Source organism: Xiphophorus couchianus, chromosome 18 (genome assembly GCF_001444195.1).
Source record: "Xiphophorus couchianus chromosome 18, X_couchianus-1.0, whole genome shotgun sequence".
NCBI classification, from domain to species: Eukaryota; Metazoa; Chordata; class Actinopteri; order Cyprinodontiformes; family Poeciliidae; genus Xiphophorus; species Xiphophorus couchianus.
Window position 1 is genome coordinate 15,716,257 of NC_040245.1, and position 19,287 is coordinate 15,735,543.

The 19,287-nt window shown below is 37.1% G+C and overlaps 1 protein-coding gene across 1 annotated transcript in view; it reads right to left on the reverse strand.

The window, feature by feature from the left end:
* si (sucrase-isomaltase) overlaps positions 1-19,287 on the reverse strand; it is a 58,638-nt gene that overhangs the window by 6,873 nt on the left and 32,478 nt on the right. Inside the window, exons 25-45 of the mRNA XM_027999541.1 lie at positions 18,137-18,286; positions 17,829-18,035; positions 17,537-17,691; positions 16,478-16,646; positions 14,854-14,950; positions 14,287-14,399; positions 13,865-13,990; positions 12,257-12,385; positions 11,890-12,003; positions 11,693-11,755; positions 11,071-11,184; positions 10,873-10,963; positions 10,622-10,760; positions 8,568-8,701; positions 8,393-8,427; positions 7,690-7,806; positions 3,301-3,449; positions 2,617-2,701; positions 2,422-2,478; positions 1,862-1,986; positions 1,270-1,358 (exon numbers count right to left, since the gene is read on the reverse strand). Of these exons, the coding sequence (XP_027855342.1) occupies positions 1,270-1,358; positions 1,862-1,986; positions 2,422-2,478; positions 2,617-2,701; positions 3,301-3,449; positions 7,690-7,806; positions 8,393-8,427; positions 8,568-8,701; positions 10,622-10,760; positions 10,873-10,963; positions 11,071-11,184; positions 11,693-11,755; positions 11,890-12,003; positions 12,257-12,385; positions 13,865-13,990; positions 14,287-14,399; positions 14,854-14,950; positions 16,478-16,646; positions 17,537-17,691; positions 17,829-18,035; positions 18,137-18,286 (2,458 nt within the window). The remainder of the gene's footprint in view (positions 1-1,269; positions 1,359-1,861; positions 1,987-2,421; positions 2,479-2,616; positions 2,702-3,300; positions 3,450-7,689; positions 7,807-8,392; positions 8,428-8,567; positions 8,702-10,621; positions 10,761-10,872; positions 10,964-11,070; positions 11,185-11,692; positions 11,756-11,889; positions 12,004-12,256; positions 12,386-13,864; positions 13,991-14,286; positions 14,400-14,853; positions 14,951-16,477; positions 16,647-17,536; positions 17,692-17,828; positions 18,036-18,136; positions 18,287-19,287) is intronic.

Consider the following 19,287-nt stretch of genomic DNA (forward strand, 5'->3'; position numbering starts at 1 on the left):
ACAGATAAGTGTGTGACTGAAAAGTCAAGAGCCTGACTGACGGTGGAGTGAAATAAAGCTAAAGCCTTCAGGACTTAAAACAGGAGAATAGTACATAATAGAGGTGAGCACAGTCTAAAACAAGAGGCAAAACAAACATAAAAAGACACAGACAGGCTACATGGCAGACAGACACAGCAAGGGACAAGATAAAGGAGGAGTGATGGAGAGCATATCTCCAGGCAGCGACACATGGAATTACTGTAATAGTTTCTGTCACTACCTCCCCAACCTACCACCCTCTTTCTTCGTCGATTGGTCTCTATCTCCCTTTCCTTGTCCCAACACAAACATGCCTTTCACAGAGTAATGCATTTTCTAACAGAAGCACTTCATACGCTAAATTAGTTTAACTGTGTGAGAGAACAACCTAAGAATGAATGAGGAAGTGTACAGAAAATTGTCTGTCTGGCTTGATCTGCTAAGGTCTATTTAAATTTATAGCTTTGCTAAATTTAGCTACAAATTCTTCCAAAAGAAATTGTAGTAAATTATAGTTTTTATCTTCTGTGAATTTTGTAAATTTCTAAATGTACTCAGGAAACACTAAATATGAATTTTTGAAAAGCTAAATCAAAAAGATGCAATAATGTTTACTAGGATGTCCAACCAATTCTGTTCTTACATATTCATTTTCCCATTAAAAAAAATTATTTTTCCATTTTTCTGAAGTTGTGTATGAAGTGGTATGTTTAATCGATATTCCCATTAATTTACATGTTAATGTTTTTTATGGCTTAGAGCTAATACTGATAAGATATTTTACACAGAAATCTTGGTCTAAGTAATTATGGGAAAACTGCTCAAAGTTGTCCAGCAGTTACTTGCGTCCTCCAGAAAGAGGAAATGTCATTGCTATAGAAGCTGATGATGTGGCAATTTATTTTTCATATATATCATTATATTATTCATACGAGGCACATAATTTAACAACATGAAACGTAATAATGAAAACTACTGAATAAACTCCTCACAAAAAACTCTACAAAAGCTTTTCTGTATAATCTTGTTGTATTCAACAATTTATTTGAAATCTGATTTTGGATTGGTGATCATATGTCACTGTATGTATGCAGACATGCAACATGAATTTGACTCTTTAATGTGTTTAATTTCTTTAATTTTTGATATGTTATTGACTATCATGAATACGTACCTCATAAATACACACACACACACACATAACATGAAATGGCAAGCTTCTCTTTGGATGAGTGACCTTTCACTCACCTATTCCTTCGCCGTCGTCCCAGAAGACAGATCCTTGAGCAGTTCCAGAGTCACTCAGGGCAACGATGAGTCCCATAGGATTCTTCCGACTGAAAGGAATGAGACAGAGAGAGTTAGAGCTAAAGGAGCTTCTCTATTTATACCTGCTGCTTCAGACAAAAACATTTCCATTTCTGCTTGGGGGATCCACCTGATCAACCTGCTGCTGGAACTGTTAGTGTTGCTCTCACTCATTCTGTTGTTCCACATGCTGCATGCATGTGACTACATCCAAGTCAAACAGAGTTAAAACAGCAACTTACTGACTTGTGTTTGACAAAATCTAATTTTAAAGATAAATTTATTTACATTTGCAACATGTGATATCATCTCTAATTATAAAAGTGTATGATGATAAGGATTTAGAGGCAGATTTTTATTTATTTAACGTGAATAAAATTATTCAAATTTTCTTTTTGTATGTTTAATGGGAACATAAGTACAAAAATCAATGCTTCCCAAAAGGCATGCCTTTTTTTCTTCCAATATCTTTAATTTATTGATCACTGACTGCGTGCCGTCAGTGGTTTGACAGAAGTGTGAGTGTGTTCACCTGTAGAATGTGTTGTTCTCTGGTTTCTGCCAGGGTAGGATGTATCCGCCTCTGACATGGAGGTTAATGTGCTCCAGTGGTGTGTCCATGGAGAGTTTTGTGGCACGCTTACCGACATCCCTGGCCTAAGGAGAAAATTAAGAAGGACTCGTGAAAGTGAACGGTTTGAAATTGTAGCTATGGATTTGGTATGTTAATACTGCAGCAGTATAATTCATAAAATTTTAAACTTTGTCATTAGTCAAGGGTTAAATTAGGAAGTGGTTCTGTGTGCTGGTGTAATTCTGGGGGCTGCAGTTATAAACAGAGACTAACAGGACAGCCTCATCATAAATTCTTGCCTCTTTTTTAATTCACCATGTTTTCTAATAAATCCCTGAGCTGGGAAGTCTGTCTTCTAATAGTGCACAATTAACAATAGTTTAACAGCAAATCCAAAACTATGCTCAGTCAGTGTAGTTCTTTTACTGATATTGTCTCATGTTGTTTTACCAACATAAACAGATTGTTGGTTAGATAAGAGCGTCTTTCTCTAAAATGATTGTCAGCCAGATACTTACTGTGTGGTAGTCATACCAGCGTGCGTCTGGAAGATAGCCTTCTACCACTGTAGCTCCCTGTTCACACAAAAACAAACACAAATTAAAAGGTAGTCACTGATCAATTTATAGTATAAAGGTAAAGTGCGTCACATTTTTAAATATTTCTGATAAAAACAGACAAATGGAAGAAAAATACAATGAGTATAAACATACTGAGTCTAGAGCAGGGGTGATGAGGAGGGCAGGTCCCCAGAGGAACTGTTTGTGGATGTCCCATGTAGCTTTGTCTTTTACAAACCTGTGACAGAGAAGCAAAAAAGCTATTAATCCTGACAGAGAAGGCATGTTACCAAAGCTTACTCGTGCGTCCTTAGCCCCACCGACTGTTCAAATACTTATGCTAGAATTCAGTGATTTGAAGATGCTAGCCAAATAACCCTGCCAGACTCATTCTGGCAGCTTCTTAAATACCATCTGTGACTTTATAGGAGTCTCTTCAGATGAATAAATACATCTTTTTCGAACAATTTCAAACAATCTCATCTGGGAGCTGCCAAGAGCAGCCACTGGGCTCTGTGCAAATGGCTTTGAGGCAGTCCTACTAGAAATAAAGCATCTTGGTTCAAGGCTTTTATGTTGCAGCTTCTATGGCAAGACAACCTTTCAGCTTTCTACCAATAAAAAAAATCGAATAGATAAAGTTTTAGTGATTGTATGTCTTTAAAGCAGAAGTACTTAAAACCTTTAAAAGAAAGCTTGACACATCACCCTTTAATTGGTTTAATTGGTTTTTAATGAGGATCTTCTCATCAATAGATGACAAAAAAAAAACTGTTATTGAATACTTTATTGTAAGCTATAAAACTCTATAGTATGAACAAATATGTCTGTACTTACTCATGCAGTACTGGTCTGACAACTGTGCTTCCTTTGGTGTGAGCCTCAAACATCAGCAGGTAAAGGTAAGGCAGGAGGGTGTAACGGATATTCAAAACATCTCGGGACGCCTCAGTGAATCTGTCATCCCAGGCAACAGGGTCTTGTCTCTGAGGAAGAAGTAAATGCAATTATACGTGAATGAAGTACATTTCAAATCGGTACAAAATATGGTATACGTGCATTTAAATCTCATCACAAATAGCAATTATATTTAAAATGTATTTGTGTCATTAACATTTTAAATTTGTTCTACCCTTTGATCTTTCTCGAAAAAGTTAAAGGGTGTAAATAGGTTTGCAGGGTGTTGTATTATTTAGTGATGGCAACCTATCATCAAAACAGCTGAACAATCCCCTCAGAAAGGCAGCGCAGATACAGAGTAGAAGATGTACAGTAGTGTGATTTTTCTGCAGATAGGGTTAAACGTAAAACTGTTCAGTGCTTATTATAAAACTGAGATTATAGCTATTGACTGCAGCCTGGACAATAATCAATCTGGTCGAGTACACACATGTAAACACACACACACACCCTCGATCATGAAGAAGCGGGCCAAGACCATATGCTACTCCCTATGATGCTTTGTGTTTGTGTCGTGGATGTGTACCTCATATGCAAATTGTCTTGTGTTCAGTAGATAAATTTGATTTTAAGTGTGTATGTGCCACCTTCCTTTTTTGATTGGAGAAATTAAATATTCTATGATAGTTTTCAGAGAATCTATTAGGATCAGCAAAGAAACAACAGACAATTTTTCCCCCCCCAGTATTACCTTGAATGTGATCATTACCTGTAGCAGTGATAATTAATTGCAGCTCAGCGGTCATTTATTGAAAGCCTAACTGCATGCGACTGAATATAGACAATTTCCATTATTTTATGACCCGGTGAATTTAGCGGATTATCATTTAATTTTCCAAGTAAGTTTTGAGACTTCTAATTATCAGGAGACCAAAGGAATTCTATCTGCTTCAAATTTCGGAGAGCCCTTTTTCCACCCTAATTCTGTACGATCAAGTATGATTACTGGAAAGTAATTCTCAGCACTTTTAGAACATGTGCATGAGAAAAAAAAGGGGGCAAAATTTACTCCATTGACATAAGTTTTTATTTATTGTAAATGTATTGTAATTTTATAAGTGCCACTAGTTGTTTGGTGACCTGCTCAAGGGTCATCAGTCTTCATGATAAAAAGAGCTGACTTTGCCCTCCATCTTAAAAATTTTATTTTGTCTATAGTTAAAGGCAATTCTTCAAAAAACATTTGTTTTTATAAACAACTCACAGAAAATCAGTTTGTTTCACTCTCTGAGTCAAAGATTGGCAACATATGTAATTTAAATTTTTGCCTTTGAGAGTAAAGTAAAAAAAAAGACAAATACTTTCTTACGTAATCTTCTATATGTGTAAAATAAGCAGAAAAATGCATATAATTTGTGACCTAATGAAAAAAATATAGATATCTGATGAAAACCATAGCGAAAAAAAAAAGCGCTTTTTCTATCTCTTGATTTAAAAACATTATTGTGTGATTTCTTTTTTTATCATTCAAGTATATAAAGACTTGCATATGGATACTGAACCATATGTGGTAATCCTGTGGTATCTTACAAAGAGTGAACATAACGTGTGCTGTATTTCAGTGTGCTTTTTAACTTGCTTAATTAATTGGGCTCTGATTTGACTGTGGACCTGGCAGTGTTTTGCCAGTGCACTAAAATTATCTGGAGGTCAGTGCTAAGGGCAAAGAGACAGTGTGACAGAGCGATGGTAATGACTCTGCAGAAACTCTTCTCTTTCTGCCCTTACAGCATCTAACCCTGCACAGCATATCTGGTTTACAGGGGTGATGTTGTTGTTGTATGTCTTTAAGGTTACACTCTTCACATGTCAAAATATTGTTTTATAAAACCTACAGGAAAATGTTTTACGGTGTAGTTTACATAGATGACCTTTTCGCTTTCTACCTCTTAATTTTGACTTTTGTTCTTTTTCTAGCAATCGTAAGCACCTGCTGAGCCTGTACCATCTTATCACTCCTTTGTCATACTGTCCCCACTTTTCCTTCCTGTACATTTTTTTATACATTTATAAAATAAAAAACTAATTGTTTAATTAATTAGACTACTTCTATTATACTTTTGTCTCCTGTCAGTATTTCTTTCTATTATATTCTCATTATTGAATGTTCATAATTTAATGCTGTGTGTATTTAATGTGGAAGTAAGGTGTAGCGCTGTGGTATTCAGATCACCTTGAGAATTCAATTACATCCTCACTCCATGTCGTTAAAAAGCATAGATGTAGACCCACACAAACACACAAGATGCACGCGCAGGTGCCCTGTCTAGCATTGCAGTCTCTCGTGTGGAGAAATTTCGCCCTATGAGATCGATCTCTGGACGGGCGTTATTGGATTTTTCAGATGTGTTCCAACGCCTTTAAAGGTCACCACTAAAATGAATGCCAACGACACCAGACAGCCAAACAGGTCTCTTTTTTTTCATGTGTTTGTGTGCAGTGTAGGTATGTGTAAGACACAAATTAAGACAGATACGATGTGGAAAACAGAAGGAAAGGTTGATTACATTTAGTTTGTTGTTCGAACTCTGTTTGTACAACTTGACTTTACAGGCTAATGCAGACACCGTAAGCTCCCAAGGTTGGGGTCAACAGCAATAATAGTTTGGATTTTTTGAAGTAAGCTTTTATTGACTTGTTATCTGCACTGTATTCCTCACTTGCAAAGGATAGCCCTCTGAGCAACATCTGTTTCAAAGTTCTTACAAAATGTTGTGAAACATTCCAGAGTGGTTCAGGTAAACACTTTTGTTCTGTTAAACTTTTGGTTGCCATCACTTCGGTTTCAGGTTGTAATTTTCAAATTAAAGTCTAAGGTTATTCACACTGAATGATCTCAGACATCTGACATGACATTCATCTCACAAGACAAAACATAATAGCTACTGGATTCACAAGAACATGACGGCATTAGAAGCAAGACAACATTTTAGAATAGCTTTTTAAAGACTCCATCATTTATACATTTTGTTCTGCTTATCCAGGGTCGGATAAGCAGATTCCTGATCCACCTCAACTGGTTCCTCTCAACGTGGAAAAGCAGTGGCTCTACTCTGAGTTCCTCCTGATATCGGAGCTTCTCGCCCTATATCTAAGTGAGAACAGACACCCTGCAGAGAAAACACATGTTGGCCACATGTATCTATGACCTCTTTCTTTTGCTCAGGTCCCAAAGCTCATAACCTTAGACGAGGGTAGGAACGTAGATTGCCTTTTGACTCAGCTCTCTCCTCACAACAGCAGTCTGGTACAAAGATGCTTCACTAATCCGCCTACTGATGTCCTGGTCCACTTGTCCCTCATTTGTGAAACCCTCGTCTGGCTAAAAATTATGGCCTCGGATTTGGAGGCACTGATCCTCATCCTGGCTGCTTCACACCTGGCTGTAAACCAACCAGTCCATGTATTGAGTGTTTTTTTTTTGTCTTAAACTGAGGCAATTTTAATGCTAAAAAAGACAGACAACAGGAAATTCTGAGGGTTGTGTGCAATATAGTGGTAGAGCAGGCTCTCCATTAAATGGCAGCTACTGATCCTTATACAGCCATCTGATGTTCCTGACCTTGAGACCTTTGCTACATCTCTCTGCCTGTTTCCTGTCTGATTACTGACAACAAAGCGTACTAGTGCCACAAAATATTTAAAAAGAAAAGCATAGAAAATGCTCCCCTATTTTCTGTTTTCACAAAAAAGATGATGGTTTTGTTGATCTTAAACTGTGTTTGATCAGTATATTAAGATTTCAAACGAGAGATTCACACCTGCAGTTCATGGTCATTAATGCTTTATCTTATTCCAATCAGTAAGTCATGAAGCATCCAACTTTAATATCATTAACTGATGAAGATTAGGCAATTTTTGTATTCCCACAGTGATTAAAAATTATAGTTAATTTTTGACTGAGTTGTTTATTTTCATAGCGTACCCAAAATCTACCAAACAAATTGTTTACCAACACTGGAGTGTTTTTCTGTTCTTTTGTAAACAATTATTATCAGCCAATTATAATCAACTCAATGATTCGACTTGACAACAACTCAAAAACTTAGCTAAAATTTCTATTTCTTGTCTTTTTCATGAGGTTGAATTATTGTGCAATAAAATGCATTGTCCTTTATTTCTCTTACTCTAAAGCATGTAAAAGAAATTAAAGAGAAATTGAACTATATGAGATGACTGGACAAACATTTGCACCTTAAGCTGAGCTTTTTGTGGTCAAAATCAAACTCGATGTCAGTACGATACAAGTGTTTTGGAAGTACTCACCGGGTTGCCCTTGCCGTTGTGGTTACGTGAGTAAGGATAGAAAGCACCCAGCTGCATCCAACGAAGACACATCTCATACTCAGCTTTGTTAAAGAACCCACATATGTCTGCACCAGTCTAAAAACAACAGTGACAGAAAAGGCATCAGAACAGGTGAAACTACACACAGGGCACCTTCCAACGACAATAACAGAGGTCACACCTCTTTTGTTGCCAGCACTGTATTAATCAAGTGTCTTTGTGTGATATGACCCCGTGGCTCAACTTGGAGCATGCAAATGATTCTCCATAAGACAATCAATAAGGTGTCAGATTATGATTATTCCTGGACACAATGAGATGATGAGATACGACAGAACGATATGTGAGCAAGAGGAAGGAGCAGAAACAAATAAGTCAAGGACTAAGAGGTGAAAAAGTGGAGCCTGAGAATATCAACACCAGAGTTTGAAAATAAAAGTTACATCTAAGATTTCTTAATTAATGACAAGCTTTATAGGTCATGACAGACTTGCTCAAACTTTGTCAGAGGGAGTGGGGCTTGTAATGACATGTTTCACATATTATTTTGAGATGTCCTTTGATCAGTGAGTCGGGCAAACAAAATCAGATCACTTAAGCTGCTGTAATCCATTTAGAAAGAACAAGGTCATATCAATAAGATTATGTCTTGTCATAACTAAGATCAGATATTGGTACTTACATAAGAAATGCCAAACAGACTGAATTCCATCATGCCTGTAAGAATAAAAACACGAAATGCTTTATCTAGTTTCTGCCAGATCTTGATGCAGTCAGATTAAAGGCTAGCAAAGATAATCAGCAATTATTGACAAGAAACTGTATCTTTTATAGTTTGTGTTTGTATCTGCACACACCGATGATGGATTTGTACAGCTGGTCCCAGCTAGAGTTGTTGTCTCCAAGCCAATGTCCTGCCCACTTCCCACTAGTTGGATAGGTTGATCTAGTCACAACGATTCCTCTCTTACCAGTGACTTCCAGCAAAGCACTGCATAAAGAAAAACAGTTTGTCTTAAAAACACAGACATGGATATACATGAAACAGCATATTCTTCCATTGGGAAAGTACTTGTTAACGATGCTGGATCCATCACCTAAACCAGTATATTATTGAACCATTGCATTTGGCATTTAAAATTATACACTTAATCCCAAAATTATATTAATTGCCCTCTGGTGACTGAGAATTACGACTGATCAGTATTTCTCAAAACAGTACTGCAACAGGAGTTTTATTTTTCTCGTTATTGTTTCTTATCAGTAAAAGACATTAAAAATTGTATTTATTCTGCATGTTTGCAGTAACATTTTTGTGAGTTTCAAGTCAGAATTCCAGAAGAAAAGAAAAAGGTTTATTTGCAGCCCTGACCTCAAAATCCAATATAACTTACAGGCATTCAATAATAACTGTAATAAACAGTTCGAACTTCCAGCCGTTTGTGTCTCACTAAATCTTTACAAAACATACAAACATGCACAACCTCTCTTACTAATCATTCTCCTTTACTATTTAGTACATAAATTGTAGAGACATAATGTATATTCCTCACACCAACTAGCCTGCTTAGTGAGGACAACACCTGTTGGGTTTGACATTGTTCGTATATCTGAATTTTGACTGCAGAGGTAAACTAGAGATTCACAACTGCAGAATCACTAGTTCTGTACTAGTAGTGGTACTGGGGCTGCCGTCATCTGCTTCCATTTTAACTAAGGTTGTTTTTTATTACTTTAACCACATGACACCTGTGCAATGGATTGCAGTAAAATGTTAAGAGGGACAACTCTGGCCCAGGCCAACACAATGGTGTCACTTGACGAAAAGAGAATTATTTGATTGGCTAAAAGCTAGCCTGGCAAAAACCAGCCCCTTGTCCCATAGTGTTTGTTTCGTACAGAGGATCTGGACTCTTGGCTACTGAGAAACTATTGCTTCCTGGAGGTGTGGGCTCTGTTGAAGTTTTACATTTTACCTAATCAATAACATTTGGGTTTGCATGCAATGTGCCAGTTCAATGCCAAAAAGCTTTCCAGAAATTGCCTGTGCTGTAAACAACCGTCTTCCACTGCAAAGAGAGAAGTGCTGAGCTGAGCAAAGCGGCTGTTAATGTTATTTCAATATTTGGAAGTGTGGCCAGCATGGACTGAATGGCTTCATTCACTTCCTCCGCTGCTGCTGCTAAATCTATAGGCAGAGCACAATTCTAAAACAGCATAGAAAATTGACATCATCGTTCACAACTTCTCCTTCTGTTCGCTGATTAACCCGGTCAAAAATCAACTGGAACTAGTCTGAGTCAAGGGGAGAAACCCCAGACTATGCTGGAAGTGATAATTTTCGTTGAGCAGAATTGCATAGGAAGGCAATGACCAGGCTAGCTAAAAGCTGCTCTACTTATCTTGTGCTGCAGTGTTGAGACCTGCAATCAAGTCTTTCACCTGGATGTTTCACAGGACTTTCATATACACAATTGCACAGGATAAAAATTCAGTTTTATAAATTCAATATCTAAAAAATGTCAGAATCTAATGAGATTATACTGTAGTTCTTCCACAGAATAGTGTTACCTTACTTGTGCTGTAGTCTTAGAACTACAACTTAAACAAATGTTGTGACGTGGGCTTTCCGTAGTGCAGTGAGAAAATTATGTTGCAGGGACCAATTTTCTTTTGCACTGGCAAACATTGTCATAAAGGTTTGATGAGAACAGATTTCTGGCAGGACAGATTGAGTTATTAATCTTCTGAAGCTGGATTTTCCTTTATAGGCCGGTTCAGTCAGAGCTTTCTGTTCCTTTTATGTGGAATTTACATTATGGCGGTGTTTTGTCTATGTTGCAAACAATACATGGGTTAATACACACAATTAACCCATGTAACCAGAAAACATGAAGACATATACACTCACTCGAAGGTAGGTTTGGTGTGAGACCATCCATAGAGGTTGTGGACGTCATAGTGACTGACTGCCTTTCCATTGCTAAGTATCTGCTCACTGTTCATGCAAAGAGTCTTGTGTTTTAAGCCCATATGTTTGGATTCCAGGGCTGTATGGTGCACAAAATATAAAAACACACAAAAATCAATTTAAAAATATCACTTTAGGTGGGTTTAAAGGAAAAACAAAAAACAAACACAAATAGATTCTCAGTTTCTTACGTGGCATATATGGAGGGTTTTCTAGGAGGGGATTACCAAGACAGTTACCACCAACTGTGCCATGGACAAAACTTGCAGGTTCATTCATGTCCTTCAAAAAAAAAAAAGTAGATTGCAATGTATAAGAAGAAATGTTGTGGACAATTTTGTGAAGAATTTCTAAATGGAACAGCCATATATTTATTTTCTTATACTCACAATCCAAAGACCATCAAACTTCATCTTATCATAGAAGTCTTTGATTTCTTGTTTCCACCATGCTGCGGTTTGAGTACGGAAGAAGTCTGGGAATGCGGTGAACGCCCGGTACAACTGGAAATGATCAAAAGAACGTACATAATTAAAATTCTAATATTCACTCAGTTACATTGATGTACCATGAATTTACATAAAGTCGACCAAAAATATATGTAAAGGAAAGTGTCAAGACAAAATTTCAAGAAAAACAATCTATAATCGGTGGGTTGCCAGTTCGATTCCCGCTCCGACGGCCTCTGTTGTTGTTTTCTTAGGTAAGACACTTCACCCACCTTGATTGCTGGTGGCGGTCAGAGAGCTTGCCACCAGCAGTATGTGAATATGCATACGTGAATGGGTGAATGACTAAAATGTAGTGTGAAGCGTTTTGGGGTCTTGATAAAGTGCTGTACAAGTAAAAGCCATTTATCATTTAAGATAAAATTTAAATATGTTTACCAAACTTTCCAGTAAATTGTTTAAACCAGTTTTACTTTGAGGGTTTCAAAGATGGAAACGATTCAATAGCTAATAGTTTCCAAAATATTCTAAGTTCACACTGTAAATGTGGGAGGCAGCGTACCTCAACTTGGGTGTCCCAGTCAAGACTTTCATCAACTATGACACCTGGGTAATCAGGCCAGACCTAGAAGAAACAAAGGGTCACAAAAAAGGTCACAAATCATCGAGGAAAAAAAAAAATCCATTACCATATTTTTTTTATGTCTCCCTTTATCAGTAGTTCAGGCTGACTTTGATTTGCTATCAATTAAGTCTTACCTTTCCCCACACAATTTCTTTGCTCAGATGACTGGGCCATTTGATGAATACATCAGCTTCTATTCCTCTGCTGAAAGCTTTGTAATTTGTTTCATTGCCTGAAATGGCTGGATCCTGAAATTAGACACACATATACACATCATTACAGTTCATGTAATAAACAACTTCAGGGATTTGCAATATATTGAGTTTACTATAGGAATCAGATACATCATTTGTAAGCCTAACGCCTTACAAAAAGCATTAAGTACTTTTGCCTCAAGTTAAAATGTTTGCTAAAATCTGCTAAACTGTAAAAATGCCTTGGAGCTATAAGGCCGTATTTGTGCATACATGTGTCTGCCAGCAAGAGCTAAGTGTTGTTTACCAGAATGAAGATGAACCTCATGCCTTCTCCTCTCATTTTGTCCACCAGGTGTGGCAGTCCTTCAAACTGTGAGTCCACAACAAAGTCTAGCTGACGTTCCATATAATCGATGTCTGCGTATTGCACGTCCTGCAGCAGATGAAAGGTAAAGTTCAGATTAGTTTATGCTTGACTGACAATCAATTCTTGCCAAATTCTCAACTTGATATTAATGTATGATAATTGTTTCTCTAACTTACTAACAAACTCATAAAAGTTGATAATCCTTACAACAAATTATTAAAATGTTCATAAAATTTAATAATGAAAGGACAATGTTCTAAGGACATTAGATTTGCTACAGTGTTATATTTCAGCAAACAATTTTTTTTTTTTTTTACATAGCTTAAATTTTTTCTTAAAAATTACAAAACCTCTGTTGCTTGCAGAGGCATTCCCAGCCTTTCTGACTCCTCTCCCACACTTCCTCAAGACCAACATACCTCTAAACGTAACTAACTTGTTTTATTTTTAAATAACTAATTTAAAAAGAAAACAGGGGTAACTTTTGCTTCTATTAGGTTTTTACTGAAGTGCCTAAAGTAAAAGTAAATAAAAGCACATTCTGGGGATTACAAAGTTCAATGCTCTGTTAAACTTGTCATAGGTAGGTCTCAGAAATGTTGTTAGATTAAGATACTAATTAACTCACATTAGAAGAGCTTTAATTCGTTAGTATTTTTGCCATTTTAGATACCGATCACAAAATGTTTTAGTTCAAGATTCATGGAGTTAATGTAGAAATCAGAAACTGCCTGTCAACTTTTGTGATTGTAGACTGCGAATGTGACCAGATTCAAATGTGACCTAGCATCCAGGTTGCATTCATCCGACCTAGACGTCACTGATACTCAACAAATATCACTATTCTGCGTCCTGATACACGCAAGCGGGAGGAAAAACAGCAACCATGGCGGACTGTAATGAGGATTAAGTTGTCAAAGTGCTCTGGTCAGACAACAACTTCAAAATTGTAAGTTATGTTTCACCGTTAGCATCCTTGTTTACTTCCGCAAACACTGAGCACTTCTTCTTCATGGCGGTTGGCGAAACAATGAGAACGCTCTCTATGTGTGATGATATTACGCAGTCTACTGCACAAGCAGAACAATTCCAGGTCGTTTGCAGTTCATACTGGAGAACACAGTCGCATATATTTTCGAAGTGTGAAATATATGCGGCAAAAATGACAAAAATATCGGAATTCGGGTCACATGAGGCTGCAGTGTGAACATGGCCTTTGTTAACATTTCTAGAGTTAAAAGCATCAATAAGGTATGCATTTTTTTATAGAAGTCACTTAGAAAATTTTTCCAAAAGAGGGCTGATTGTTTGCAATTTTAGAAGTAGAATTTTTAACTTGGTGTAATTAGGTGGGGAAATAAAACTAGACTCAACAGTAGAGCATTTACCATTTAACAAGTATGTTAAATAGTCCTTAACATATTTGCTACATATTTCACATTGATGGTTGCATTGCTGATGCAGAACTAATACCGATTTTTTTTTTCTGTAGATAAAATTATTGTTAAACACCAACAGTCACCCAAAATAGTCTCTTAAACTTACATAGGGAATACCAGCTGCCTTCATGTCACTGTATAGCTCTGCTATTTCTGAGTCATTGGCATAACCGTAGCGACACAGCTGAAACCCAAGGGACCAGTAGGCAGGTAGAACAGGTCGTCCAATTAGCTGTAAAGATGGAAACAAACAAGAAAGTCAAGGTAATTCAGCAAAGGAAAATAGTTGCATTTTGGGAAAATAGGACAAGGCCCATAAAGTGTTTTTTTTGTTGTTTGTTTTTTTGTGTGCTTTAGTGTTTGTATGTGTTGGTGTGCATGTGTGTTTGGACCGGCTAAATGAAAGAATGCAATGAAGCAAGGAACTCCCAGCTGCCGCAGTTCATCACCAGCGGCCCAGGGCCAAGTGCAAAACACACATGCTCACACTGCTAAAGTCACATATATGAAACAAAGAAGAAGACTCACTGCGGTGTATTCCTGCACAACCATCTCAGGTGTTGGTCCCAAGACCATGTAGAAATCCAAAATGCCTCCAACTGTGCGGTAGGTCAGAGCCGGAGTTGGCTGGAAAGTCACATCTGGACACAAAATACGAAGATATTAATGACTCTTAAAAGTTTTAGATAAAGTCTATTTTGTCCAAGAATAAGTCTGATGTTTGTTACAGTATACGAGGTCTAAATCATATTTTCCAGTTTATAAGTCACATTTTTTTCATAGTTTTTCAAAGATATTTAACTATTACATAAAGTGTGTAACCCAATATTTGTGTTTGAAAATGATATAGTAAAGAGTAAGATTTTTTTTCCTCAGAGAGCAGTCTTCAAAGTTTCTGCTCTCAGTGTTTTTGGATTTGAAGAACTCTTCTTGATCGAAGGTAGTAGTTATATGCATGCATAATATAGGTAGTTACTTAACCCAAAATTCAGAACAACTTTAAAAATAAGTCAATCATTGGGGTTATGTGAAAACCGATGAAACCCTTATTTACCTTTGATTTAGAGTCTGTATTAATGTGTATGTATTTCTCACCCATTGCATTACTGTTCAGCAACAGCACTCCGTGAGCATCAGCAGTGTTCTCAAGGCCCATGTAGAAGGGATGCACTCCATAACAATTCATCTTGTACTGAAGGAACAGAAGTAAATACATAAAAGAGTATTTAAAGTGTGAAGTTGCCAAATCTTGGTTGAAATGTGGAGATCTGTGCCGTTTGTCCAAAGGCCGGCTTTTCCACCACTTTGATTCATCATTAGCAAGTTTCTATGAATATTTTATTGAATCTATTATTATGAAATATCTGCCAGCAGCACAAGTTTCTTGGATAGAACTGTACAGTCGTTGAAAAAGAGCAGATAATATGTTAGTGGAGGTGAAGACATTTGCACTGTCAGATGTCACCATCCGGCAACGATATCTGCAACATAAGAAGCTGATGAACTCCAGCTCAGTTACTATTATAGCTTTTTGTATGGATATAGGAATCAGTTTTAGTATTGTTTCAGTATTGCATTTTTTCAGTTTTACATTGGGAAAAACTGAGAAATTCTTCCACAACAGCAATTAAAAAATAAAAGTTCTCATCACTTGGTAAGTTTATGATTTAATGTCTAACTTGTATTTTAAAGTCTTTGTGTGCACAAAGAATGTTGTGTTCTGTCTTCTACATTTACGGTGATCTGTGGAAAGATTCATATCCCTTGAACTTTTCACATCTTGTTATTTTACAGCCACAACTTTCACTTTTTTGGGTTCTTACCTCACAAAAAAACTATCCAGCATCTCAAATGAAGTGGATGGAAAATGATACATTAAATTCACCAGTTTTTTGGGAAATATCTATACCAGTTTTTCATATCTAGGTACTGAATTTTTTACTCATCTTTGTTCACCCTTGAAAAGAAAAGCTTGATACTGCCACTGCCATGGTTCAGTGTGTAAGTTGTGTCTGCATGGTGGCTTATTTTGTTATTCATTTTACCCTGTCTGTTTATTTTTATTAAACTTTCACTTCGAAGTTAGGCTCTACTTTGTCTTAAAATGTCAACTAAAATCAGAAGAAAATACACTGAAGTGCAACATGACCAAGAAAAGTTCAAGGGCTATGAATATTTTTGCAAAGTAATTAATTTTATTTTTATGGTGCGTGTTTTAGCCTTTTTTCTCCCCTTTCTAGTTTTAATATCCTTGCTCTCTGAGGGGCACCATAACATTTGTATGAACTCTGCAGAGCTATCCCACGTGCTCAGCAATTATGCTTGATAATGCTGATGTAGGTAGAAAGCTCATCCTGACTGGCCTTGACACTATTTGGAGAAACATGATGACACTCAAAAACTGCTTCATATCAACAGAACCACATCAAAGTGACATGGTAGAAAGAATTTATACAGGTCACCTCTAACATCTCTGAAGAGTATACAATGTTAAAGACATTTGGCACACGGATGTAGCAAAACACAAGAAGCGTAAAACCTATTGAGAGGGCCTAACTTTTGGAACCAAGGGAGCTAATGACTGCTGGTTGTGATGAAACTGTGATCAAAAGACCTTAATAAAATTTCCCATAGTTAGACTGGATACTGAAAGAAATCTCTTAGGATGATCATCTTTATTCTTTATTTTTTTGAAGGTATAATTTAGTGAAGTACTTACACCAGGAGGCTGGTCCTTGGCGAACATCCCCCAGGTATGATAGTTAAGATCATGTTTATAGGTGGTATGCTCAGTTTCTCCAAAACCATAGACAAAATTTGATGACAGTTGAGTCGACACTTGGATGAACAAGTTTGAGAAGGTAAAACCTGGTACGGCAGAGTCCCAGCTGAGGAAAGCAATGGAGGATGTAATTAGTCAAAAGCAGGATGGTAGAGGGAATTGTTGTCAAAGGCACTTATTTGCTGTGTCTCATTTTGAAAAAGGAAAATGGCCCCAAGGAACTACAACTCTCTCTTTATCACATCCCCAGAATTTTTACTGAAAATACTTTGATGACATGGAATCCAAAGATCTTAACCTTAAACTATAAAATAAGACACCTGTGCTATGAGTTAAGCTTGGAATAGATTCTTTTTTTGTTATGTGATATTATTGTGACTGCTGAACAACAGGAAGCTACTTTAGTCACTGACTATGTTAAAGTTTCTTCAGCATATTTAATTTGTTGACAAAAATACAGGAGTCAGTAGTTACTTACTCCCACAGGGTAAAATTAGAGATTTTAGTATATAAACGTGGTATATCTTACTTAAGCTGTAAGAATAACCATAATGCTTATTCAGATCATTTATGAAGCACTTTGTAAACAAGTGGACCTCAAAACAAACATGTTCAACCAATGAACAGGAGAAAATGTAAAAAGGTTGAAGATAAAGAAAACCCCATAAAACAAGTAAATTAGTTAAAAAATGCACAATGCATGGTGATCAATACAGCATAAAACAAAAGTGAATAGCAAAGATTATTTTGAAAAGGTGAGGTTTTAGTCTCATTTTAAAATCTAAAATGACTCGGTCATTTTACTTGTGGATTAAAGACTTCTTTAAGTACTAAAATACATTGTGTTTTTCATTGTGCTGGTGGCCTGGAAGAGCAGCTACATCAACATTATAGTACAAAAAATATTTATTAACCAAATGCCCAAAACAGCAGGATTTGCTGGGGCAGTCAGGGATTAAGAGGACTTGAATCACACATTTAATGTTGAATACTCACATCTTGGTTCCTGTGCTCTTTCTTACAACCTGGATGCCGAACGGGTTTTGAGTCACTGAGACCTTATAAAGCCTTTTGTTTTCGTCCGCCTCAGGAGTTGAAGGAACTGACAGTGGCACTGGTACTTCAAAGCGTTCTGTTGTTGGGTCCCAAATCTGGACAAAGATGGGTTTTTTATTATGTTGAGTAATATAATGGCATGGGTGTCTTTAACACATATTTGCTAGTGGAAAAGAAGCCTGGCAAAGGGCAGCATAAAAAACATACGCTATAATGATAAATAAGTACAAACCTTGAACTGGAGCATGTCGCTGCTATGATACCAAATCTGGACACGGAGGTTGTTCGCGTCTGGTGAGTCTGGACGACCACTGCTCCTGTACTTCATGTTCCGAGTGATATCAAGTGTCATACCAGTACTGGTTTCACTGGTTGTTGTAACAGTGTAACCGTAGTCACTTGGATAGTAACACCAAGGTGCCTCAGCATTGTTACTTTCCTACACAGGGTACAAAAAAAAAATTATGAAGTTGATCTTTAATCCACAAAAGACTATGTGTACGGTACTCATGAACACCATCAAGGTGAATTACTACTCACTTTCCACAGGCAGCCCCTGGCCTTGCACTTGGCTTCATCTGCACCCTCCTCTGGATAGCAGTCAAAACGATGAAGCTCTTCGTTTATCATCTCCCACTCAACTATGTAGCTTTCTCCCAGGCTCAGGTCCAGCTTGGACAGGAAAAGCACCTGAAAAGAATTATGCCAAACATCGGTGTGATCATTTAGTCAAGGAGATCCAAACTGTAAAGTTTTAATTTGTTTATATTATTTTTACTTGTATTGCTCAGGAAATGGTATCTAGTCCCAACTTGTATTTTGGTATTTGTGATCTTTTTTGTTCTCTATGGATCATTAGGTGCATACAATGTTTCAGATTATTTTGTGATGACTATGTCATGCAGAGCAAAAATGGAGAATATTACATTTATAAACAATAGAATTGTAAAGGAATGCAAAGGAAGGCATTATCAAAATGTTAAACAAGACATTAAAAAGGAGGAATAAAAAAGAAAACAAGGTTTGAAAAACAGAAGTTAGAGCTAGGCCATACACTTTTCAAGAGGTCATTAAAATGTTCTTCTAGACAAAATGCATAAGTAAAATACCACCCCCTGTAAATCGAAGTCATATATTGAAAAGCCTACATGTATTTAATGATTTTTGGCAGTTGCTATCTACATTCAAGGTCCAGTTTGGACTCACAAAGACAAATGGTCACAACAAGCGCAAGTTTGAGTTCAACAGCACATTTACCCCTCACCTCCAGGAAATGATTACCACAGACAGTCATTTGATAAATGCAGGCTTGTGTGAGTGACCAGAGAGACCTTGAGGATCCGCATAAGAGCATCTGCAGCTGTGCATACACACACACACACGCACACACACACGAGCGCATCCCGCAAGTGTGTGGGCGCACGCATGGGTACACAAAGGAAAATCTCTCTTGCACTACTTCACCGGGGACCTCTTGATGGTTTATAAACTCTTGCCTTTTGCTAGTAACCATGAGAGCTTACAGTAGAATCATTGCTCTTAGTCATTATCCTCAATCTTTGTTTTGGTTTCTTGCGCACACACAAGACACTCACAGAAGGCTCTCATGGCCCTCAACTAATGTGAACTGTTGTCATTTCTTACAGTTAGAGGCCAACCTTGAATTTCATACCTGTTTTTTTTAGGTTTTA